This window comes from Panthera uncia, chromosome C2 (assembly GCF_023721935.1).
Source record: "Panthera uncia isolate 11264 chromosome C2, Puncia_PCG_1.0, whole genome shotgun sequence".
Classification (NCBI taxonomy): Eukaryota; Metazoa; Chordata; class Mammalia; order Carnivora; family Felidae; genus Panthera; species Panthera uncia.
The window spans coordinates 70,560,817-70,586,324 of NC_064810.1; the positions used below are offsets into that span (position 1 = coordinate 70,560,817).

At 39.0% G+C, this 25,508-nt stretch overlaps 1 protein-coding gene and 1 long non-coding RNA gene across 3 annotated transcripts in view; one reads left to right on the top strand and one right to left on the bottom strand.

Moving 5' to 3' along the window:
* The window catches only part of UBXN7 (UBX domain protein 7), a 60,077-nt gene extending 35,684 nt beyond the window's left edge, over positions 1-24,393 (bottom strand). For both annotated transcript variants that reach the window (XM_049629482.1, XM_049629481.1), the window contains exons 1-3: positions 24,253-24,393; positions 4,963-5,110; positions 912-979 (exon numbers count right to left, since the gene is read on the bottom strand). In XM_049629482.1, the coding sequence (XP_049485439.1) occupies positions 912-979; positions 4,963-5,110; positions 24,253-24,325 (289 nt within the window). In that variant the 5' untranslated portion in view covers positions 24,326-24,393. The remainder of the gene's footprint in view (positions 1-911; positions 980-4,962; positions 5,111-24,252) is intronic.
* A 31-nt stretch (positions 24,394-24,424) lies between these two features.
* On the top strand, positions 24,425-24,964 carry LOC125921817 (uncharacterized). The gene is made up of 2 exons (XR_007457502.1): positions 24,425-24,649; positions 24,735-24,964. It is a non-coding gene; the product is annotated as an uncharacterized LOC125921817 (long non-coding RNA).
* Positions 24,965-25,508: the final 544 nt, after the last annotated feature.

Genomic DNA, 25,508 nt, shown 5'->3' on the forward strand with positions numbered 1-25,508 from the left:
TTCTGGTATATTAACAGCACAATGACTGGCTGAATCAAAGTCCAGAAAGCCCATTCTTACAGTTTTCTTCCTCCCATCTTTATTTCTGAATCTAGACAGTACATTGTTATTTCTTACTACAGTAAACTCCAAAGCTGCCAAGTCAAAGATTGCTTTAAAAAAAACTCCAACTAAGGTGTTTTTTCAAATCAAAACATATGGTTTATATCATTTTGTTCATCCTTTTCTTATTTATTTCTTCTCCTTTATTCTAGTTTACCTACAAAACTTTATATAGGTCTATTTCTCTGCATCACTGTTCTCAATATGTACAATATACATTTCTATGACTTTGCCTGCCCAGATTATAACTTTGTTTTCTATTTTTTAATATACCTATTAATACCTAAAATATTTGGCATGCAAAAGGTAAGTGTTTATTAATCTAAAACTATAAATTTTCTTTAATTCTAATTAAATGTACCATTTTCTATAGTCTCTATATGCACCCAGATTGATATCACAATTTTTTGCATGGATAAGGTATTACTTTCTCCTTTCAAAACAGGAAAAGCGCTTCTGGAAATTAAGAAAGAGTAAAGATGGATATGGCAGTCAAGTAAGTGCCCCCCAAAACAAAAAATACTCGGAGTCTTTAAATGATAGATTTGTTCCATTACAAGGTAGTAGTTCTTTTTGCTAATTTTCCTCTTTTTGGCCTTCCACAACAAATATCAACTTTTTAATCTGGTTCTCTCCTTGGAGACAACTATGCAATTTTGCTGGAGGGAGTACAGAATTATAAGATAAGAATTGACTCTACACTTGAAGTAATAATCTCTGAGTAAGCCTTCATATCATTTGATAGCTTTATTAAAACTCTAAAGATAACAACAGAGTCCAACAAACTAAGGAAAAAAAGGTGAACTTACCACCAAACAAAGGTTCTGGTTCCACCAATATTTCCTGTTTTTGAGGAATTGGGGCACGAACTTCTTCTCTATCAAAAGAAGTAGGAAAATATCAAAAGGAAAACTGTTTTCTGCTACATGTTCTCTCTATAACTATTGTGAATGCATTCAAATTAACAAGTAACATGAACATCAAACTTAGTGACTTTTAGGAACCATGGTGTTAAATGACTGCTAGATGGTTTCCATACAGAGGTCAACTAGAATAAAGTACCTGGCATAGATGGCTCAAATGATTTCTAAAAAAAGAGAACAAGGGTGTCCGGGTGGCCCAGTCAGTTAAGTGTCTTGACTCTTGATTTTGGCTCAGGTCACGATCTCACGATTTGTGAGTTCGAGCCCCGCATCGGGCTCTGTGCTGGCAGCGCAGGGCCTACTCGGGATTCTCTCTCTCCCTCTCTCTCTGCCCCCTCTCTCGGTCATGCGCCCTCTCTCTCTCCCTCCCCCCCCTCAAAAATAAATAATAAACTTAAAAAATAAATGTAAAAATAAAAAAGAAAACAAACAGAAAAAAAAAATTTTTCCCCTTTCCTCCCAAGGTCTTTACCCTAGATTCTTTTCAGAAAAAAAAAAAAAAAAGGGCGTTTACCAAAAACAAAACAGAAAATCAGACAAAAAAATTAATGGAGGGGCACCTGGGTGGCTGAGGTGATTAAGCATACAACTCTTGATTTTAGCTCAGGTAATGATCTCATGGTTCATGACACCAAGCCCACACTGGGCTCTGCACTGACAGTACAGAGCCTGCTTGGGATTCTTTCTCCCCTCCTCTCTCTGCCCTTCCCCTGCCCAATTGAACACACATGCTCTCAAAATAAATAAACTTTTTAAACTAATGGAAAAATATAGGCGTAATAAAAGCAGTATTACATTACTACTGCATCAAACAATACATCACACAGATATATTAAAATAAGCTATATAAACAAGCAGTGAATTTTATGCTAGCTATAAAGATGGTTAACATAGGTATTACCTTGGATTATTTATTAAGTAGACTCTAATACATAGAGCACAGAAAAATTATTAATCTTTTAAAGGCCTATAAACTCTTCAACGTTTATCTCCAAAGAGTTTACTAATAACCTATCTCTTCCAGTAAAAACTACTCATTTAGAAACACTGTAAAAATGGTGTATACTCCTTTAAATATATTTAACTATTTTATAGTTCAAACTCAAGTTTTTTTAATTTTTTTTAAATGTTTATTTATTCTTGACAGAGAGAGAGAGACAGAGAGAGAGACAGAGAGAGAGACAGAGAGCCAGCATGAATGGGTGAAGGGCAGAGAGAGAGGGAGACACAGAATCTGAAACAGGCTCCAGGCTCTGAGCTGTCAGCACAGAGCCCAACACGGGGCTCGAACTCACAGTGAGATTGTGACCTGAGCCGAAGTCAGATGCTCAACTGACTGAGCCACCCAGGCGCCCCTAAACTCAAATATTAATCTCTACTTATTATTTTCACAGCAAGGAAAAGTGAATTCCCAATTTATTATTGTCCTATTTACGATGTTAATTTAAGTTAGGCCTATGTTTTTCATTCAGGTGTTTCTAATAGAAGTAACTGAGCTTAAGGCCCTGCTTTTGATATCAAAGAACTGGAACTCTAAAACATACTTTATGAAATAAACTATGAATACTCATTTGTCAACAAAAACATCCAACAACAACAAAAAGAACAACTGGCTGGACAAATACAATAAGCCAAATGATGGATAAAGGGCAATTCAAAATTATGTTATGTGTATCAGTCACTGCTCACACAAAAAATTTAAATCATCTGAAGTAATAGACAATGCATCTATAAGAGGAAGAGGAAGCTCTATTAACCCTCTTTCATCAAAGAGAATTAATCTATTATCTTAAGAAAATTAAGAATTTAGAAGACCTCTTTTACCTAAATAAATCTTTCCATGATTGCTATCATTTTACAGCATAAATAAAATTATCTCAATCTAAGAGAGAAAACAATTACTCAGAAAACAAACCTTAAATCTGATGAAATCCATCAATTAGGGGATGGATTAAGTAGTAGTCCCTATACAAGAAAACTTGGTTACTACATGTTTGAGGGTATCTGTTCCAAGACTGCTAGCTACCTAACAAAATGAAAGAATGGAACAGAAAAAGGTAAACTGTAAAGAGTGAAAATTATAGTTTAGGAATTAGAAGCCATTATCAAGTGTTAATCAATTAGCAATACAAATAATCTAAGTCAAATTATAATGTAATTCAGTAGGAAAAGACATTCATCTATCAAAACTAGTTTTATTTTTATTTTTAATTAATAAATTAATTTTTTTTAGGTAGGCTCCATGCCCACTGTGGGGCTTGAACTCATGGCCTTGAGATCAAGAGCTGCATGCTCTATTGACTGAGCCAGCCAAGCGCCCCATATCAAAACTATTTTTAAACACATTTAAGAAAACATGTTTTGTATAATGAGAAGTTATATTCCCCCAAATGAGCTGTGAATACCTGTTACTCAAGTTTCTGTAAACTAATCATGTTTTCATATTGATTTCCATGAAAAATCTGAGCTATGTTGGGGGAGAATGGGATATCAACATCTGAAATACATGGCCAACACTGCTAGGAAAAAACTTTATTAAGTATTAATAATGATCCCTAAAGTTCACTCTTCATGTGGAAACAATTATTAGTCTAGAATCTGGAGCTAGAGGCAACTCTGTCTTGAATGTTATTTAGATTTTTAAATCTATCTCTAATTTAAAAATAATATCCATCCATGTCTTTAGTCTATTCCCTTGGGAATTCCCTCTAGGAATCCCTAGAGGATTCCTCTTGTCTAGTATCTCATGTTGTAAACACCAAGAGTTATAAAGAAATCTAAGTATTAAAGTCTTATTTAAGGATCTGCATAATTTTGTTTCAAAAATCAATGGTTTTCCTCGAGTAGCATTCATCCCTAGTATCTTCCAAAGACTTGGAATTTTGCCTATAAGGTATTCATTTCAAATGCTCATTGGTATCAAATGTAAAGGGCAAAAAATATCCAAATCTGTTCACCATTAATTCTCAGTCTCTACAGACTACAGTTCCATATGTTAAAGATGCTTCTAATTTGGGGCGCCTGGGTGGCTCAGTCGGTTAAGCGTCCGACTTCGACACAGGTCACGATTTCGCGGTCCGTGAGTTCGAGCCCCGCGTCGCGCTCTGGGCTGATGGCTCAGAGCCTGCTTCCGATTCTGTGTCTCCCTCTCTCTCTGCCCCTCCCCCGTTCATGCTCTGTCTCTGTCTCAAAAATAAATAAACGTTAAAAAAAAAAAAAAGGTGCTTCTAATGATTAACTACATGTAACTATCTTTAAGGTATAAAGGATTGTAATTATTTTTCAAAAAATTTTCATGGCAATGCAAAACTCTCCTGGAACAATGTAAGTAAATCTAGAATTGGGAAATCTGAGCTGTAGTGGGCTTTAGTTCCATCCCTATCTGCGAAGTAATTACTGTGTAGCTTAGGAAATTGGCTATGCCTCTGCTTTCTCATCTGTAAAATGTGGATAATAATGTTATCCTATAGGGTTCTTCTGAAGATTACGGGGGTGCCTGGGTGGCTCAGCTGGTTGAGCGTCCAACTTCGGCTCAGGTCATCATCCCGAGGTCTGTGGGTTTGGGCCCTGCATCGGGCTCTGTACTGAGAGCTCAGATCCTGGAGCCTGCTTCAGATTCTGTGTCTGCCTCTCTCTCTCTGCCCCTCCCCCACTCACGCTCTGTCTCTCTCTGTCTCTCAAAGATGAATAAATGTTAAAAAAATAATAATAAAATAAATAATGACATCCTATAGGGTTATTTTGAAGATTAAATAATAGACATGACTGTGCTCTAGAGAATTTAAGGTATATAAGTATAAAAATTTCCACATGACACTTTTTCAGATGCTTTCAACTTTTAATTTTTTCAAAACCACAGAATTAACCTAACTGATAAAAATGCAACTGCGCAATTTAGGCAAGGGGTAGCTCCTAACAATAAATAATAAATTCATACTCTGTGTGAGGTCTGACTGTGGAGACACTTGCTGAACTGGTACTGGGCTCTTCAGCAATTCCTCCACCATCCAAAAACATAGTAACTGCCATCTCCAGATTATTGTTGCAGGCTTCGAGCATATGTTTCCCTACACTTTCACTTGCACCTGAAATAGCAAAAAGAGAGGGAAAAAGTTAAAAAAAGAAAGACACCTTCTTATTATATTCAGTTCATGTTAGAATACAGAATTCCCAAGCAAACTAACAGTACTTTTTCCCTTTTAGAATGAATGACTTAAAAAAAAAAAAACAAATAAACAAACAAAAAAACCCACCTTATTTACTTTTACAATGGTGGCTGATTAGTAAATATACAAAGCTAGAAAAGAAACTAACAGCATTAAAATAGTGGTCTTCCTTTACAATAAAACCACACTAAATAAAGCATGTCTTTAAATGGACCAACTACATATTTATTAATAAACTGAAAAAAAAAAGAAAGAAAAATGAAAGACTACATTCTAGAAAATGAGAAATATTTTGTTAGAATGGATTTCAGTCAGTTAGCATTTCTGTTTCCATTAAAAAGAAAGCCTTTTTTTAGTAACAACGGAGAGAAGTGAGATGGGATATTTTTGTCAATAATATAACCAAGTCAAAATCTGGTAAGCAATGTCAATCTTCATCATTTAAAACTGGCCCTATCACACATTTATTTATTGGTAAAAGTAAAGCCAGCATAGTCTCTTAGATGCGATATAAACTGGTAAAGCCCTTTACAAAAATGTTTACACAATTTTACATGTATCAAAAAGTACTCCTTCCTTTTTGACCCAGTAATTTGGGCTTTCTAGTAAAAAAAAATACCTATTCTTTTATTTATTCCACATCAAATACTACATGTATAAACACGTCCATATACATGTCTAGTATTGTTTCAGTACTGAAAACTTGGAAACATAAATATACAATAGTACTAGAGTCTAAATTGTAGAATTTATTTGCTGGAACATTTCGTGACCATTAAAAAGCATCTCAGGGGGTAACTAGGTTTCTCAGTTGGTTAAGCGTCTGACTCTTGATTTTGGCTCAGGTTCCTTATCTCACAGTTCATGAGATCAAGCCCTGCATTGTGCCGTGGGCTGACGGCATGTTGCCTGCTTAGGATTCTCCCTCTCTGTCTCTCTCTGCACCTCCCCTGTTCTCTCTCTCTCTCTAATTAAATAAACATTAAAAAAAAAAAAAAAGGCATCTCACGTTTTCCATCTGGGATGACTTTCCTTCTACCAGAATCATGTCCCTTATAATTTCCTTCTGGGGGGTGTGTATGTGTGTGTTGGGTCTGAAAACATCTTTATTTTGCTGTCATTCCTAAAAGACGGTTCTATTTGGATATTCTATTTTCAGGCTGATAGCTATTTTCTCTCAGTAAAGACAGCATTCCAATGTCCCCCGGCTTCTGTTGTTGCTGCTGGGAAATCAGTTGCTAGACCAGAGAAAATCATTTTTATGGCAATCTGTTGTTCCTCTCTAGTTGCTTTTAAGATTTTTTTCTGTCTTTGGTCTTCTGCAGTTTCATTCTGGTCTGTCATGGCTGATTTTGTTTTTCTCCTTGGGATTCACTGCACTTCTACCATGTTAAGGAATGTTATCTTTGATCAATTCTGAAAAATTCTCAGCTATTTCTATTTAACAATTACCATACTCCTTCATTCACACTTATTTCTTTCTGAAACTCCAATAAGATATATGTTAGAACTCTTCACTCTATGGTGTGCGAGTCTGGTTTTTTTTTTTTTTTTAATTTCAGTTACTTTTTTATAATTAGAGTTCTGTTTTTGTTTTTTTCCTAATATGCCTTACCATGTTTCAGAGACCCTTCATATTCACATTTCAATCTTTTTATTTCTTCAAACATATTGACCAAACTTATTGGAATTACTAAGAAAAAACAAACTTTCTGCAGTCTATAGAGGTCATCATCTCATTTCGGCTGGTTCTTGTCTGTTTCTGGTGGTTCTTGTCTTGTGCCATGGTTTTTGTGCATTCTGTGGTTTTTTTCCCTGTGATCTCTTGTGCCTTGGATTTTTAAAGTAGTAGTTGAAGATAAATTCCTCCTAAGAGGATGTGATTTGATAGTGAGTTTTTTTGTTTTGTTTTGTTTTTTTATTGTCAAGTTAGCTAACATACAGTGTAGTCTTGGCTTCAGAAGTAGAGTCCCATGATTCATCACTTACATACACACCCAATGCTCATCCCAACAAGTGCGCTCCTCAATGCCCATCACCCATTTTCCCCACCCCCATCAACCCTCAGTTTGTTCTCTATATTTAAGAGCCTCTTAAGGTTTGCTTCCCTCTCTGTATCTTATTTTTCCTTCCCTTCCTCTATAGTCATCTGTTAAGTTTCTCAAATTCCACATGTGAGTGAAATCATGTAACTTTCTCCGACTGACTTATTTCACTTAGTGTAATACTCTCCAGTTTCATCCACGTTGCTACAAATGGCAAGATTTCATTCTTTTTCATTGCTGAGTAATATTCCATGGTGTGTGTGTGTGGGTGTGTGTGTGTGTGTGTGTGTGTGTGTGTGTGTATCACATCTTCTTTATCCATTCATCAGTTGATGGACATTTGGGCTCTTTCCATACTTTGGCTATTGTTGATAGTGCTGCTATAAACATTGGGGTGCATTGCCCCTTTAACTACATTCTTTTTATTTTTTGTTAATGTTTATTATTTTTGAGAGCAAGACAGCATGAGCGGGGAGGGGCAGAGAAAGAGGGAGACACAGAAACAGAAGCAGGCTTCAGGTTCTGAGCTGTCAGCACAGAGCCCGACATGGGGCTTGAACCCACGAATGGTGAGATCATGACCTGAGCTGAAATCAGATGTTTGACTGAGCCACCCGGGTGCCCCTAAATATATTCTTAAGTTGGGTAAGACCACATGGAAAATGTGACCCTATAAAAGACCCTTATTATAAATTCTCAGTGACAATATCTCCTGCCACTCTCCAACTGCCAAGGTTGAAACAAAGTCTCAGCTTCATTAAGGGGAAGGGTCTCCTTTCAGACTCCTTTCCTTAGGAAGGTCACAGGCTTTGTTTCCCATTTCCTGTGGCCTATGAGGCTATCAAAAGAGAAGTTTAAAGCCATTCAATTTGGGCAGTTTCCACTAGGGTGAAGGCTTGCTTTAAATCTAGCTAACATCTGCATTCCCAATTTCATTTCATTTGTAGCCTCAGAGTATTCCTTATTTTCTCACCAACCCAATGATGTATTTTGAAAAAAAATTTTAAATACTCATTTCATTTAGGATTTTTCTCAGCAAGAGGGTTATTCATGTTATCTCTCTAGTTTACCCCTACTGCCCGGCAATGGAAGTACTGACTCTACTTCTTAATATCTTTCATTTGTTTTCTCTTCTCCACTCTTCTTTCTAAGGCTTTAAATCAAGCCTATAACATTTCTTACCTGGATTACTACAATAGACTCCTAATTGATCATCATCTTATCTTCCACCTTGCTGCTGAGGTTATGCTCCAAAATACAAGTCTGATTCTTATTCTTCCTCTCCCTCTCCCTCATCCCCCACCTCCCCTCTTTCTCTCACACACACACCCATTTAAAACTCTTTAATGGCTCTCTGACACCACAGTATACAGTATAAATCCCAAAGCCCTCATGATCTGGAAAGTCCATTCTGATCAAACCTCAGCTCATCTCTCTGGTTTTGCCTCTCCTCTTCCCTATCCTACACAATTCAGTACAGTCATACTGAATTACATGCTTGGAATGTCGTTATCCTCCTCATCTCACCTTCATCTAGTTCATCCATTTTCAAGAATTACCCTAAATGTTACTTTGCCAATTTGTGTGCTACGCATTCTTTACACTACCTCCCCACTCCCATCTCTATGACACTCTTCTATTATGTATGTACATGAATATACTAAGCCTCAGAGTATTCCTATACTGGTTTACTTTCTGGCTCCTCAGAAAGAGTAGAAGCTTCTTCCACACAGGGACTGGCTTCTCTCTTGGTATCCCCAGCACCTAGCATTGTGTTTGCTTCCATAAGATCAATGTCTAATATTAAACTGACTTTGAACTATCTCACAGTACTTCAGCTCACCAGTTAATACACCAGAGACAGAAAGGTCAGGCTTCAGCCAAAACAATGCTTCCATATCCTCTGAATTTTATACTGTGTGCATATGTTTATGCTTTAATTTTCATTTATAAAGCAATATGGTTACACTGTGCAAATCACAAAGAGCAAACGGGTACTTAAGATATGTGTTAAGATTAAATTTCCAGTGAGAGAATTACATACAAATTTTAAAAGTGCTCAACCTCAAACAATGTAAGGTGAAAATCACATGTTCCAAAAATCTGTCAGATGATACAGCAGATATAACTTTGTCAGATAGCTGACAAAGACATATACCTAGGATGCCAGTGAAAAATTATTTCATGAAGGGTTCATGGGTGGCTCAATAGGTAGAGCATGTGACTCTTGAACTCAGGGTCATGAGTTCAAGCCCCAGGATGGGGGTTGAGTTTACTTTAAAAAAAAAAAGTAATAGTAAGACATGAAAAAAAAATTTCATGAAATACAAGTGAAAAAAACATGAATACATAATATTAGGTTTTAATGTTAAATCAGTAAAAAAAAAATTACAAAAAACATCTGATCATTTCACTTAGATCTCCAGAAATTTACATATTTATGTCAGCAACAAATCTCTCTTGAAATTAGACAAATAGAGGATAGCCTTTCATTTGGGGTTTGCCATATATCTGGGTATATATATATGGTCATTTTAGTTACACAGAGGCAGGGACGCTTTTTCCTTTAAAAAGGCTTCATATATTATTCAAACTTAAGAAACTTCCAACCCTTCTCTCTCCTTCAACTGCAAACATCCCATCAGTCAACCGAAAACCCCTACAGGTTCCATATAATTGACACCACTCCTAACCATCCTGTTCACTCTGTGTCCATTGCTATAATCTTAGTTCAAGCCTTCACCTCTTACGTGAACTAGTACATCTCTCTGCTCTTTGTCATGCTCCCTTTGATACACCTTCTACACTGCAAAATAATGTAAATTTGATTGTCTTCCTCTGTATCAACAGTTCTGCACTGCTGACTGGAAGTTTTCATCTCTCTCAAGCTGCCATTAAGATCTGGTCCTCGTTGGGATGCCTGGGTGGCTCAGTTGGTTAAGTGTCCGACTCCTGGTTTTGGCTCAGGTCATGATCTCATGGTTCATGATTTTCAGCCCTGCATCAGGCTCTGCACTGACAACGTGCAGCCTGCTTGGGATTCTCTGTCTCCCTCTCTCTCTGCCTCTCCTCTGCTCATGCTCTCTCAAAATAAATAAACTGAAAAAAAAAAAAAAAGATTTGGCACTTATTTATTACTGCTTTCAAATGATACCCCTCCACTCTCTCTCTCACCCTATACTATTCCCTCCAGCCACACAGGTGGTATATCCTATCTAGCAGAGCCCTTGGTGGTACTTTTCTTTGCATAATATGGATAGTGATATCATCAAATGAGTCCCTTCATTTTTCTTAGAAACACACCAAATAATGACCTTTCTGATAAGTTTTGGACCCTCCCACCCCTCCTCACCCTGAAGTAGATACAAATAGACACTTTTCCATTCAGTCTCAATCTCTATCCTTGTCTCTGTTAGCTTTCCTACCTTGCAAACTTTAAAAACTCACTGAACTTGCCCAGTTCTCACTTTCTCATACCCGTTACCTCTCCCTAAGTTCCCAATCAAGCTGAACTAGAAATTCTCCAGTTCTAGTATGTACAAATTTACCTTCTCACCAATTAATAAGCACACTTTTAAAAAATGAAATTTCAAAACACAAACAAATGCAACTTTTTGAGGGGAAGGAGGAGTTCAAATATCCCAATAGCCAACCTTACATTAGCTAATCTCAGGGCAAACCCAGCACAAATCTGATGAACAATTTCAAGACTCATGTGCTTCCATATTTCTCATAAAACCCAAGGCTTTGTTTTAGTGCCTTCCTTATATTTTTCCATTATGTCCAGTTATAGTGTGTTGTATTAGTTATACTTCTTAAATGCTAGCCTATAAGTTCAGTATCTATTGTACTCCATTTTAATTTACTTACCTACGCAGGAACTTCTAAAAGTTAAAAGGTTCCTACAAGTAGACTCCTCTGGCTGCTTATTCTAGCAAAGAGATGCATGAACTGTTACATTATCTACTAATCTTTTCCTTTTCAGAGAACGAAATGGCTGAGTTCATATCATTTTTGGCTCTTGTCTTTCTAGGTGCTCACAACAAACTAAAGCACCATAAAAAGCACAAAGAACTTGTTGGTGGGGGAGTGAAACTCCCTCTACCATAACCCAACCAATGCTCGCTGCTTTCACCCCTTCTGAAATGTGTTCATAAGGAAATTCAACTTAAAAATGACCACTGCATACAAATAGTTGCCATCCTCTCCACCACCCTCCAGCTATCACAACTCCAACGCCAATGACATGGGAATCCTTTGGAGAATTTGTGGGCTGTGAAGTAAAATAAAAGATGCTGTTAAAATTGGGAACTTGTAAAGCCAATCCTCAAGTAAGCTAGCCTGTCAACAATATGGTCTGCCTATCCTAAAAGTCTTTTCATAGGTGCCTAAATTTTTCTTTTACTTTATTATGCTGCCTAAAATGCAACCACCTAAGTAAGAGATTACAAACATGCTTTTTAAAATGATAAACACCTACTCAACAATTAAGGATGTATCAATTATTTTACAATGTGAATTAATTCAATCATATTGCTTCTCCCTAAAACTCACTAAGAGATGAAGGTTAAGACACCTTCAGGAAGCTGGGTCAGGAAAAAAGAGATATAAGTAGCTTTAGCATCCCAGGTACCTTTTGGAGGAGAGCTAAGAAAGGTCTACATGAAGTGCCACATAGGGATGGGAATAAGATACTCGGTACCTGGAGACAGAGACACCAAACAGCTGTAATAAAGTTACCAAAATTTTTCCTCTGGCCAGTCCTAGAGAATAACATTTTTTTTTTTTAAGTTTATTTGCTTATCTTGAGAGAGAGAGAGAGAGAGAGAGAGAGAGAGAGAGAAAACACGCACATACACATACCCAAACAGGGGAAGGGCAGAGAGAGAGAGAATCCTAAGCAGGCTCTGTGCTGCCAGCATGGAGCCCGATAAAGGGCTTGATCCCACAAACCATGAGATCGTGACCTGAGCCAAAATCAAGAGTTGGCCACCCAACCAACTGAGCCACCCAGGCACCCTGAGAATAACATTTTTCATATTCCCTTTAGTTCTCAGGCTAGGGAGTATAATATAGATATTAAGAGCCTAGATACTACTCAGATAAACCTGAATTTGACTTCTAGTTCTTTCATTCACTAGTTATAGGACTTTGATCTAGTTACTAATTTCTCTAGCTCTCAGTTTCCTCAGTTATAAAATGAAGATATTATCAACTTCATGAAATACTTGTGTAGATTAAGAAAATTCACAGAAGGGCACCTGGGTGGTTCAGTCGGTTGAGTATGTGATTTTACCTCAGGTCACGATCTCACGGTTCATGAGTTCGAACCCCAGGTGGGCTTGCTGCTGTCAGCCTGTCAGTGCAAAGCCTGGTTCACATCCTCTGTCCCCCTCTCTCTTTGCCCCTCCTCCGCTTCTGCTCTCTTTCTCTCTCAAAAAATAAATAAAAACATTAGAAAAAAAGAAAATTCACATTAAAGAACTTGGCACAGTTCTTTATTGGCAAACAGGCAGGCAGAGTAAGAAATCTCACAGTTTTCTTTCCCTCATTCATCTGATGTATGAACATGTACTTCACTCATGTTAAACACTCATTTTTTTTAAAGCAGGAGTAAAATAAGAACTATCACTCTAGAAAAAGTGAATGTTATAAAGAATGAAACAATACCAAAAGAGATCTGCTTTAAAGAAATTTATAACATGGGGCACCTGGATGGCTCAGTTGGTTAAGCGCCTGACTTTGGCTCAGGTCATGATCTCACGGCCCGTGGGTTCGAGCCTCACATTGGGCTCTATGCTGACAGCTTGGAGCCTGGAGTCTGCAGCCTGTTCGGAGTCTGTGTCTCCCTCTCTCTCTGCCCCTCCCTGCGCCCCCCCCACCCCACGCTCTCTTAAAAGTGAATAAAAACATTAAAAAAAAAAAAAAGAAATTTATAACTATGCAGCATTCTAGTATGACTGAGAAGCATCAGGAGCTGATATAGAAACAACAGAAAACTTAATAAAAGTATAGGTAAGTATTCCAAAATCTCCTAGGTCCATAGGTTTATTGAACTTTATTAAAAGGGCTTCTAAAGGGAATTCTTTAAAGTCATTCTTAAAGGGAGTGACTTTAAAACACAAAAATAAAGCCCTAATAAAGGAAATATAACTGTGATATTTTAGGGGCAGATGGTATCAACACTTGAGGCCTAGAATTGCCATCCTATTTATAATCCTTACTTAACCATTTGATGTTAGAATCTAAACTGTAGGCAGCATATCCCAGAGATGGCCCTATCATATCTCTGCTAACAATCTGACAGGACAACCTGCATCACTGGAGCTTGTCAGGATAGTGACCTGTAAGAGTGTTTCAAAAAAAAAAAAAAAAAAAGAGGGGCCTCTACCCATGAATATTTATTTTTTAAAGGAAGTACATGCTAAATCCTGGCAAGACTGAAGAAGGTAGTATTAGAGAGGGACCAAAGAAACAAAGTACACCATTCACTTTCTGAAATAAAGCCAAATTATCTGAGTCATCTTGCTCCTATAATCATTCTTGGTGTATCACTTGTATCATTTAGTGTATCATTTTAGAAACAGAAGACAACAGAGAGATAATTAAAGGTTCCAGTGGTTCTTTATGTTGGGAAGTAGTAGAGGTATTTAGTAATGTGAGAGACCATTTTTGGTGTTTCATGACTGGAGGCTGGGGGAGCACTACTGGCATTTAGTGGAGAGAAGCCAGGGATGTTATAGCATATTGAAAAATGCCTCCCCTTCCCCAAAGACTGCTCACACCTTCATTTCAGACTTACCACCTCCAGAACTGTAAGAGAATAAATGTGTGTTAAACCATGCAGTTTGTGGTAATTTGTTATAGCAGCCACTGAAAACGAATACAAATGCCAAATCTTCTGCAACAGATGGAACAATCCTATACAATAAAAAATTGTCCCAGCCAAAATGCCAGTAACACTCCCACTGAATTAAACAGAAGAATACGAAGAAGTGAAGGTTAACTGAGAAGGCAGAGGAAAAGTATGGAGGACTAAATGATACATAGGGGAAAGAAACAGTAGTCAACAAGTTTAATAAAGTTGCAAGTTTTACCCATATATTCAGAGATAATAACTATTTTTGATGGGTCAGCTATAAAAAATGTGAAGCTTATTACATTCAGAATAAAAACATACCTTTTTTAAAGGGAAGGGGAACTAATAACGCAAGTTTGCAGATTTTTTTTTTTTTAAGTTTATTGAGAGAGAGAGAGAGAGAGAGAGAGAGAGAGAGAATGAATCCCAAGCAGACTCTGTGCTGTCAGCGCAGAGCCCAACACAGGGTTCAACTTCACAAACCATGAGATCGTGACCTGAGCCAAAATCAAGAGTCAGACATTTAACTGACTGCACCACCCAGGCACCCCACAAGTTTGCAGATTTATATTATCTGTATAATTGTTTAAATAGGCTTATTTTGAAGTCTCAGTATTATAGATAGCAACAGGATAGTTTAATCTAACCTTGCATCTTAGTGTGTTTGGGTTGCTATAACAAAAATACCATTGACTGGGTGGCTTAAACAACATTTATGTCTCACAGTTCTGGAGGCTGGGAAGTCCAAGATGAAGGCCCCAGAAGATTTGGTGTGGGGTACAGGTCCGCTTCCTGGTTCAAAGACAGCTACCTTGGGGCGCCTGGGTGGCTCAGTCGGTTAAGCGGCCGACTTCGGCTCAGGTCACGATCTCGCGGTCCGTGAGTTCGAGCCCCGCGTCGGGCTCTGTGCTGACAGCTCAGAGCCTGGAGCCTGTTTCGGATTCTGTGTCTCCCTCTCTCTGACCCTCCCCCGTTCATGCTCTGTCTCTCTCTGTCTCAAAAATAAATAAACTTTAAAAAAAAAAAAAAAAAGACAGCTACCTTGGGGTACCCAGCTGAGTTGGTAGAGCATGCAACTCTTGATCTGAGGGTTGTTGAGTTTGAGCCCCATGCTGGGTGTAAAGATAACTTTAAAAAATAAAAGAAATTGGGGGCACTCGAGTGGCTTAGTTGGTTAAGCATCTGACTCCTGATTTCAGCTTGGGTCATGATCTCAGTTTGTGGAATTGAGCCCTGTGTCGGGCTCCGTGCTGATGGCACAGAGCTTGCTTGGGATCTCTCTCTCCCCCTCTCTTTGCCCCTCCCTGACTCACACACTCGCTTGCTCTCTCTCTCAAAATAAATAAACTCTAAAATACATAAATTTTTAGAAAACATATATAAAAAAACAAAAACAAAAACTGTTGTCTCCTTACTATGTCCTCACAGTAGGGGCAAGAAGGCTTCCTGAGGTCTCTTTTTTTTAAATGTTTATTTATTTTGAGAGAGAGAGACAGATCATAAGCGGGGGAGGGACAGAGAGAGAGGGAGACAGAGACTCTGAAGCAGGCTCCAGACTCTGAGCTGTCAGCACAGAGCCCGATGCAGAGGTTCAAACCCACGAACCGTGAGATCATGACCTGAGCCGAAGTCAGACACTTAACCAACTGAGCCACCCAGGCACCCCTCCTGGGGTATCTTTTTTAAGGATACTAGTCCTCCTCATGAGAGCTCCATCCTCATGACCTAATCACTTTCCAAAGGCCCCCACCTCCTGATACCATCACACTGGGGGTTTAGGATATCAACATATGAAATGTTGGGGGGCAGAGGGAACACAAAAATTCAATTTGTAATCAATGGCAGGAGCCCCACTCTATTGTTTCTCACTACATACACTCTTTTTATTATACCCCTATCTTTTCTTCCTTCTATCTATTTTAAGCTTACTAATGGCACCAAAGTACATTGTTTAACCCATCCTATGGTACACAATTTACCAGTCCCCATTTCTTTGCTGTGGCCTCTTAGTTCACACTCTCTCCATTACTGTTATGATATGGGAAATAGCCCTAACGCAGTCCACATCTCCACTACAGCTGGAAGAGTCAAGAGATTCTTCAAACTATAGTAGTCCCTTATGCCTCTTTTCTACATTACTTTCCAGTGCCAAAAAAATGACAGTCTCTCCACTACTATCAAGGAGCCAAAGTATAGCAGTCACAGAGATAGAGACAGATAAAAAGAAAGAAAAGAAAGAATCCCTCTATAGAGCCCTTCTTATCCCAGAAGGATAGAGAAGAGAAATGACAGAGACACAAAGAGACTCCTTTTTGGTTCTACAGTCCCCCAGAAATAATAACAAAATAAGCTAGACTGTCCACCTAGGAAACGGGAGTGGGTGATAGTTGCAAGAAATACGGTGTCTCATCAGTATCCCATCCTGAAGTTCTTAAGCATTCAGGAATAGAAAGCATTACAAAAACCTTTATACCCAGAAAACTAAATTTACTGAGTATAAGAGGAATGAAATGATTAGGTTCGGGACAGATAAACAAAGATAATTTTTGTTGGATCAACAAAAAGGAAAGTAGAGTGAGGTAGTAGTAGTGATATGGTGAAAAATGCATGGGCCTAGGAGTAAAGACACCAGAATTCTAGTCCTTGTTCTGCCATTATCTAAGACCAGTGCTACTCAAAGTGTGGGCTTCACACCAGCTATCTCTAGTCCATGACAAGATTAAAACAGAAATTCCAGTGCAAGCATTTAGAAATTTTTATGACAATTTGATAGAGTAATTTTATGTCTGTGGAATTAAAAGTTCAGGCTTGAAAAATTTATGGATGGCAAATTATCATATGAAAAAATGCCCAGTATCATTAGTCACTAGGGAAATTCAAATTAAAACCACAATACTATACTATTATACACCTATTAAAATGACTACAAAAAATTAAAACTACCAAATGGGTAACTGAACTCTCATATATTACTGATGGGAATGCAGAATTGTAATCATGACCTTGGAAAACTGGCAATTTCTTAAAGTTATACACCTATCACATAATCCAATAATCCCACTCTAGGTATTTATCCAAGAGAAACAAAAACTTACATTCACACATTGTACACTAATGTTTTTAGCAGCTTTATTTATAATCTCCCAAACTGGAAACAACACAATTACCCATTTACTTAATGAATGGATAAACAAATTGTAGTACATTCATTCAATGGTATACTATTCACCAAAAAAAAGGGGCAGGAACTACGCATACCACAATGATATGAATGAATTTCAAATGCTAAGTGAAAAGAAGCCAGACTCAAAAGGCTACATAATGTGATTCCATTTATATTACACTCTAGAAAAGAAAAACAACAGACAAAAAGATTAGGCTACAGGTGGGGGGAAGGGTTGACTACAAAGGGGCAGGAGAAATTTTCTGAGGATGACAGAATTGTTTTGCATCTTCACTGTGGTTACAGAATTGTACACACTTATCAAAACTTATAACCACACACTAAAAAGGGCAGATTGTACTGCATGCAAATTGTACCTTAATTTTGGAAAGAATTTGGGCTTATATTTTGTATGTGTTTTTATTTTTATTTCATTTTCGAAGCCATTAATTTTTATTGTATTTTATAAAAGTGCTGGTACACAAAGATTGGAAATTTTTAAAAAAAGGTCCTTTCCTCCAAGTAAGTTTGAGGAGCACTGACCTAGACATATAACCCCAAGTCACTTTACTTTCATTTGATAAATTCAGAAATGGGTCAAGATGGTTTTTAATATATCTTCCAGCCCTGACCCCCCCCAAAAAAACAACAAAAACAAAAACTATGAATGTTAAATGATTTTTGGTTTCCTCAAATGCCTACATAATACGAGTTACTTCCATACTCCTAATGTTGGAAGCACCATCACATTCTCCTGGTTTTCCTCCTATACCTTTGGTTTCTTTGGAGTCTTCTCTGTACTTTTTCCTTTGCAGTGCGTCAGAGTAAGTGTTCCTTCAACTTTGGGTCCTGGAGCCTACTGTTTCCTCACAGTACACTCTCCCCTGCAAGAAGCTATCTACTTTTAATAGCTTCAACCGCCATCACTATGACTCCTCAGATGTCTCTTCTCTTTCCAGACCAATATTCATTTGCTTATTGAACAGCTCTACTTGGAAGTCCATCTAAAAACGAACTAATCATCTTCTCCCCAAACCTTTCCTACTATCCCGTAACATTCACAAATAGCACCTTTATATACCTAGATGTCTGAAACAGAATCCTAAACTTCATTCTGACTCCTGTGACTTTTTCCCATCTTTCTTCCCTTATCTTCCACTTCTCTGCCACAACCTTATTTCAAGACACCAGTATCTTCCTTGGATTAATGCAACAGTCTTCTACTCATCTCTATGCCTACCCCTTCTCCACTATAGGCAAGTAGCTCTTTTTCCAAAAACAAAAACAAAAAAAAAAAACCAAAATCTGGTTATGTCACTCCTCCAATTAAATTTTTCATGGACTCCCCCTACACTTGGAATACAGCCAAGATTTCTTAACATGGGTTACAGGCCTTTCCTAATCTGGCACCTGCCCTCTTATCTCTTCAGCTCAATTTACCGCATCTCCCACTAGCTATGCCCTATTCATTTGGAATTATCAATTCCCTAAACCCACTGTCTCTCCTTTCTTGTCTCTGTATATGTATATATCTGTCCCTCTCTCTTTCTGCCCTTCCTCCTTCAGGCCTTTGTACATGTTCCTCCTGCCAGAAACATCTCTCCTCTAGGTTTAGCTAAAAACTTATTTCTTCTAGGAAGCCTTTCTTTACCTCCATGTTTTGTGCTCCCATAATAGCTCCCTACCATGCTCCAACTGTATTGTAACACCTATTTGTGTCTGTATTCTCATTAACTTTTATGCTTTTTGAGCATAGACACCTTGTCTTGCTCACAGTAGTATCCCCCAGATCTGAACCATGCCTGGCACACAGCAGTCTATCATATTAAGTTTATTAGTAAGATTCCATTCACAACTCAAAATTTATTTTTTTTTATTTTCATCTAATGTTTTATTTATTTTTGAGAGACAGAGAAACAGAGTGTGAGCAGTGGAGGGGCAGGGGGAGAGGGACACAGAATCCAAAGCAAGCTCCAGGCACTGAGCTGTCAGCATGGAGCCTGACACGGGGCTCAAACTCCCGAACTGTGAGACCATGACCTGAGCCAAAGTCTGACGCTCAACCGACTGAGCCACCCAGGTGCCCAAAGACACTACTACTTCTTTTATTTATTTTTTTTTAAATGTTTATTCATTTTTGAGAGAGAGAGAATGTGAGTGGGGAAGCAAAGAGAGAGAGGGAGACGCATAATCCAAAGCAGGCTCCAGGCTCTGAGCTGTCAGCACAGAGCCTTACATGGGACTTGAACTCACGAACCGCAAGATCATAACCTGAGCCAAAGTCAGACACTTAATCAACTGAGCCACCCAGGTGCCCCCACAACTCAAAATTTATTGCCTCTCTAACTTCTGCTCAAACATAATCACCTTCTGAAATAGTTTTTAAAATTCCAAGAGCTGTCTCTTGATATCTAGAACACTTACAACCACCGTTCCTGACAGAGAAACACATTTTAATATTAACCAAAGAGAAATAAATTGTAGAAAAGAGTATGTATAGAAATTAGCCAAAAGCCAAATACTACACACATCAGTTTTCTAATTTCTGTAACTAATATGCATTCATTCAACAATTTTAGAGAGAGATTAAACTAAGGTCTCTTCTATAACTGAGATTCTATAGTTTCATTAAGTGGAGCACAAGGGTGGCTCAGCTGGTTGAGCATCCAACTCTTGATTTCAGCTCAGGTCATGATCTCAGAGTCGTGAGATAGAGCCCCCCTCACCTCCCCCCCATGCCCCCTGTCAGTCTCTGTGCTGAGCATGGAGCCTGCTTAAGATTCTCTCCCTCTCTCTTTCTCTGCTCTTCTCCCCCACTTGTGCGCCCTCTCTCTCTCTCTAAAATAAAAAAGTATATAAATTTAATTAAGTATGTGAATGCCTACTATGCACAAAACTTTACAGAATTCTATCCTAACAACCTTTTGTACTCTCTCAGCCTCCACTTTCTACTCCCTCACAGTTTGTCCTTACCTTCTATTGCCTGTTTATTTCTTCACCAATTCTATAGCATCTACGTATCCTTCATCTAATGAAATTATTCTGATTACATCTGTGCATTTTGTCTATGTGTGCCTGAATGTTAGCCTAAGCTGGTGTTAATGGGATACTGCCATGGTTCAAAACATTTTTTTAATAATTATTTATTTATTTATTTAAATTTTAGTCCTTTTTAAAAAAAGTTTTTATTTATTCATTTAAGTAATTTCTATACCCAACATGGGGCTCGAACTCATGACCCTGAGATCAAGAGTCACACACACTTATGACTAAGCCAGCCAGGCGCCCCAGTTCAAAACATTTTTAAAAGTTGTTCTTTTGGAGGGCATGGGGGGGGGGGGCGGGCCATGTTGGGTATAGAAATTACTTAAATAATTTTTTTATTGTTCTTTCAGATTTACCTTCAGATCTAGCAGCACATTCCTTCCTCATGTTTTGAGGACTAATGTGACTTTTGAAAGCAGTCAGCTGTCATTCAAACCCAACTATGATGAATATCAAGAGAGATCAAACTGAATAATACTGCAAAATGTAGTAGACTATAAAGTAACAGGACTGGTTTTCTATGCAGCTTCAAATGATTCCAACATCATCAATGGTAAAGGTATATAGTTTCTCAATGTTGATTATTTTCAAAGACTATCACTTCCCTTGGCTACTTGGTTATCAGAGTTTGATCACAGAAAAAATGTTTATGATGTAATATTAATTGAAAATCTTACAATTCTAAATTATGTATACTATGATCTACAATATAAAAATAAGAAAAAGTAAAAATAAAAGTATGCAAACAAGATTTGGAAGTTAATATGTAAATAAATAATAATGCTGCTGTGAGAGATTAGCTTTAACCTCTTTCAAAATCATTTCATGTTGTGATTTTTTGTGTGTGTGTGATTTTGAATTTTTTTAATGTTTATTTTTGAGAGAGACAGAGCATGAGTGGGGGAGGGGCAGAGAGAGAGAGAGAGAGAGAGGAAGACACAGAATCTGAAGCAGGTTCCAGACTCCACGCTGTCAGCACAGAGCCCAATGTGGGGCTCGACCTGAGCTGAAGTCGGACACTTAACCAACTAAGCCACCCAGGCACCCTGTGTGTGTGATTTTTTTTAATATATTTTTTTTAAAAAGTCAGAGTCAGGGTGCCTGGCAGGCTCAGTTGGTAAAGCATGTGACCCTTAATCTCAGGGTCACGAGTTCAAGCCCCGAGTTGGGTATGGAGCCTATTTAAAAATAAATACAAATTTTAAAAATAAAACAAAATACTAAAAACAGAACAAACTGAGGGTTGATGGGGGGTGGGAGGGAGGGGAGGGTGGGTGATGGGTATTGAAGAGGGCTTCTTTTGGGATGAGCACTGGGTGTTGTATGGAAACCAATTTGACAATAAATTTCATATATTTAAAAAATAAAATAAAATAAAATAAAATAAAATAAAATAAAATAAAAACCAGTCATTACACCCGACGCTAATATAATGTGCGTCAACTAAACTCAGAGAAAAAAAAATTCAGAGTCATTATTTCATACCCATATATCATATACATTTGTTCTTCTTAGTAAGAAATAAGACTTAAAATTCTTTCAGTTTTCTATTTCTAAATGCCACAGGAAAGGTACGGCTCACATTTTTGAAAATATATTGCTTTAACCAGAATGTTGAGCATCCAGATAAGTAAAATCTTTCTGAAATCAGAGCATAAGCTCTTAAGGTCAGTTTAATTCATTCAGCAATGAAAAAATATCAAATACCCTTTTGTCATAAATACTACAATTTAAAATATATGTGAACAGAACCCCAAACTATTTTTTTAAAATATATCGAAAAGGCGGCGCCTGGCTGGCTCAGTCAATAGAGCTTGATCTGAGGGTCATGAGTTTGAGCCCCACATTAAGGGCAGAGCCCACTAAAATAAAATAAAATAAAATAAAATAAAATAAAGTAAAATAGAAATGTGAAAAAGACTAAAGGGGTCAATCATGTGTTTCTAACAGTTAATTACTCTCTTGTAAAAAAAAAAAACAAAATTATTAATAGAGATTCATAATACATCAAGGACAATCTAAGATATTTTCCCTTCTGCAGACTTCCAGATACTCTGTTTACTAAGGATCTCCAACATAATTCAGGAATAGAAAGGCCTGTGACCAAGAAATAAGCCATGTGGGCTAGCAAACAGAAACAGATTTAAAGCAAATAAGTGAGCCATTTTATCTCACCACACTTTGGGTTTTGTCCCAAAAAGTTCCATTAGAAGTAATAACATGAGGTTCTGAGTTCCTGAAGGGGTGGTTGTTACTATAAAAACAGTCTGAGTTCCCGAAGTGGTGGTAATTAGCATAAAAAACTGAAATTAAATAGGTGGCATCTTAAATCAACTCCATAAAAATCTAAAGATTAATAATAATTACTTCCATATCTGACTCACTACGAAGATTTTTCTATGAAAACATAATGCTGCAACATTAACTTATATACACAATAATTTTCTAATTTTCCCAATAACTGTGATCAGCTTAGACATTGGGAAGTGTATTACATCTTTAACAGTCCAATCACAAAAGTTTTAAAACATTAAGAAAAGATGATCATTCCATTCCTCATCCCAATTTTATTCAAATCTTACTTTACCAATTTTGATGTAACGTTTCATGCCCACCAGCTAGATAATGTATGAAACATCTAGTTGTCACTGCAGAGCAAAAGATAAAACTAGCTTTAAACTGTAAAACGGCAACCTGCATACAATCTGTCTGGTTAGAACCATATAAAATTTTACTTAACCAGATCTTATACGTCAAACTCTAGGTGCATTAACAGTAGAAACATTGTCTGAACCTAACAAATAACCAGATAAAGTATAGATCTGCTCAGGGAGGGAACTAACATTCTAACCTCCTTCCAAAATGACAAACTAGAACGGCAAAATTACACTCAGGCACATGGAGTACTCTTCTCTCAAATCACTCCACAGAGAACTTCATCATTTGCTCCGCCCTCTAATAACTCATGCAAAAAAAGTTCAGCACCATCAGAGGGAAACAAGGCATAGAGAATTCATAGAATGGCTTAGGGCCTTTCCTCCAGGCGGTAAGAGGATCTGCGTGTGCCCTTCGCAGGGGTCCAAAGAAAAAGAATAACTGGGGGCTTGGGGAATACTGACACCCAGAAACTGACTTTCTCTCCAAGAAGTTTCTGCCGCCATCCCTATTTTATCAGCAGGAGGATCCGGCGCCATCGTCCCAGTCTTTATGATTTTATTATGGGGAGGTGGGAAACGCCACCCAGGATTCCTCCAGGCCTTCCCTCTTAAGGTTGGAGGGGGAGGGGGGGCTCCCCCTCATTCTTTTTCTTTAAACCTCTGTCTTGAAGGTACTCCTCAGCACCCCTCTTTACAGCGGCCTATCCCCCCAGGATCGGTAAAGGCGCTGTCGAAGCCACCATCCTCGCCGTTAAGGCGGGAGGGCCCGAGCACGCCAGGGCCACGGCGATGGCTCTGAGGGGCCCAGAAAGGGGAAGGGCAGGCCAGGGACTAAGGGAGAATGACCTGACCAAGGAAGAATGGAAAAAGGAGGTGAGAAGATGCACTGCACCCCAGGGCTGCACAGAGAAGAGAAGATGATGAAGAAGGAGGAGGGCGGTGGCCCGGGTGCGGCCCCCCACCTCTCCCGCCCCCAGGTCCCCGGACCGGCGGGGGCGGATGGGATCGGCCCATTCCCCGGGTCTTAGCTGACAAGGGGGGGTGGTAGGGGGGTGGGGGTGTCTCCCTCCACACTGCGAAGAGACCGAGAACAAGGCATGGGGTACGCGGGGGGGCTGTCTCCCGCCTGAACCCGGAGACCCGACGCCGTCGTCGCCTCTTCCTCAGAAGGGAGGACGGGAGCTATGGGTAAAGCCCGAGGGAGAAATGCATGAAGGTAAGGGGAAGCCCAGGGCGGAACGGCGGTCCGCTCCAGACCCCACTCTCCACCTTCCGGTAACCGCGTCTCTTACCGGTGATGGCGGTGAACTGCTGAATTAACCCCTTCAGCGCCGAGGACGCCGCGGAGCCCCCGTGGGCAGCCATCTTACCGCCGCCGCCGCTGCCGCCGAACAACAACACAGACACACACGGACCGCCCTCCCCCACCTCGCCGCGCGGTTTGCGCAGGCTCATTGACCGCCCCCAAACTCCGCCCCTCCCGCCCCGCCCCCCCCGCGGCGGTCAGCGCAGGCGCACTTCCAGGCCCGTCCGGGAGCGCTCTCTGCTCTCCGGGTTGGCTGCCCGGTTGCTGCCTGCTGGCTGCATCCTTCCTTGCAACCTCTGGTGCCTTCCTCTCCAAGCTCTAAGGCCGGTGTCACAGATGCGATATCTGTTCCTGGTTTCCGAAATAAGCTGAGGGCTCGGCAGGTAGTAGGCTCTTCGCGTTTCAGTTTCACAAGGTTTATTGACAGACCCAACTGCCGTTGACAGTTTTTCCTTCTTTTTTTTGCAGCTCTACAGCCCTCTGCTAGGTTTCCTGCAGCTCCTGTCAAAATACAAATCCTACCTCATCGCATTGAAGCGACTTTCGCACCTGCTTGCCAACCTTTAAACTAATTGTTTGGCTAACCTGGTGCGGCGATCCATCCAACAGAAGTAAAATCCCAGAACCCTTCTGTGCCAATAAAGCACTGGACGCAACAGTCTGACATATAGTAGATTTAAATAAATGATTGTCCAGTCCACTTTCCTTCAATACATTCGTCAATCCATGCCTCCCCTCAAGATTTCACTTAGTTTCCTGGCCTATAAAACGAAGAGGTGTCATTTATGTAAAAAGAAAACGTGTATATGTATACACACTATATGTGTATATGTATAGAAAGGGCACTGGAAAGTTGTACACAAAACGTTACTGGTTACCCCTAGAGAAGGGAGCAATGGGGGGGGGGATGGCAAAAAGAGACTTTGAGGGCTTTTTATCCTTTGTTTTCAAACAAAGATAATATTAGTATATTATATTTTTAAAACAATTATAGGGATGCCCGCAAATCTGATTATCCTTCCCTTTATTTATGAGAATAAAATTAAGGAAACTTATTTTTAGGGTCTAACCTCCCACCCACATACTTTGCAGCTACATAGGAAAATGGCCCTATAAAAGATGAGTCGTCTGGAGAATTGACCCACCCTGAGTCTAAATGTGCTATTGGGGTGAATTAAGAAATAACCACGTCTAGGGCGCCTGGGTTGGCTCCGTCGCTAAGTGTCTAACTCTTGATTTTGG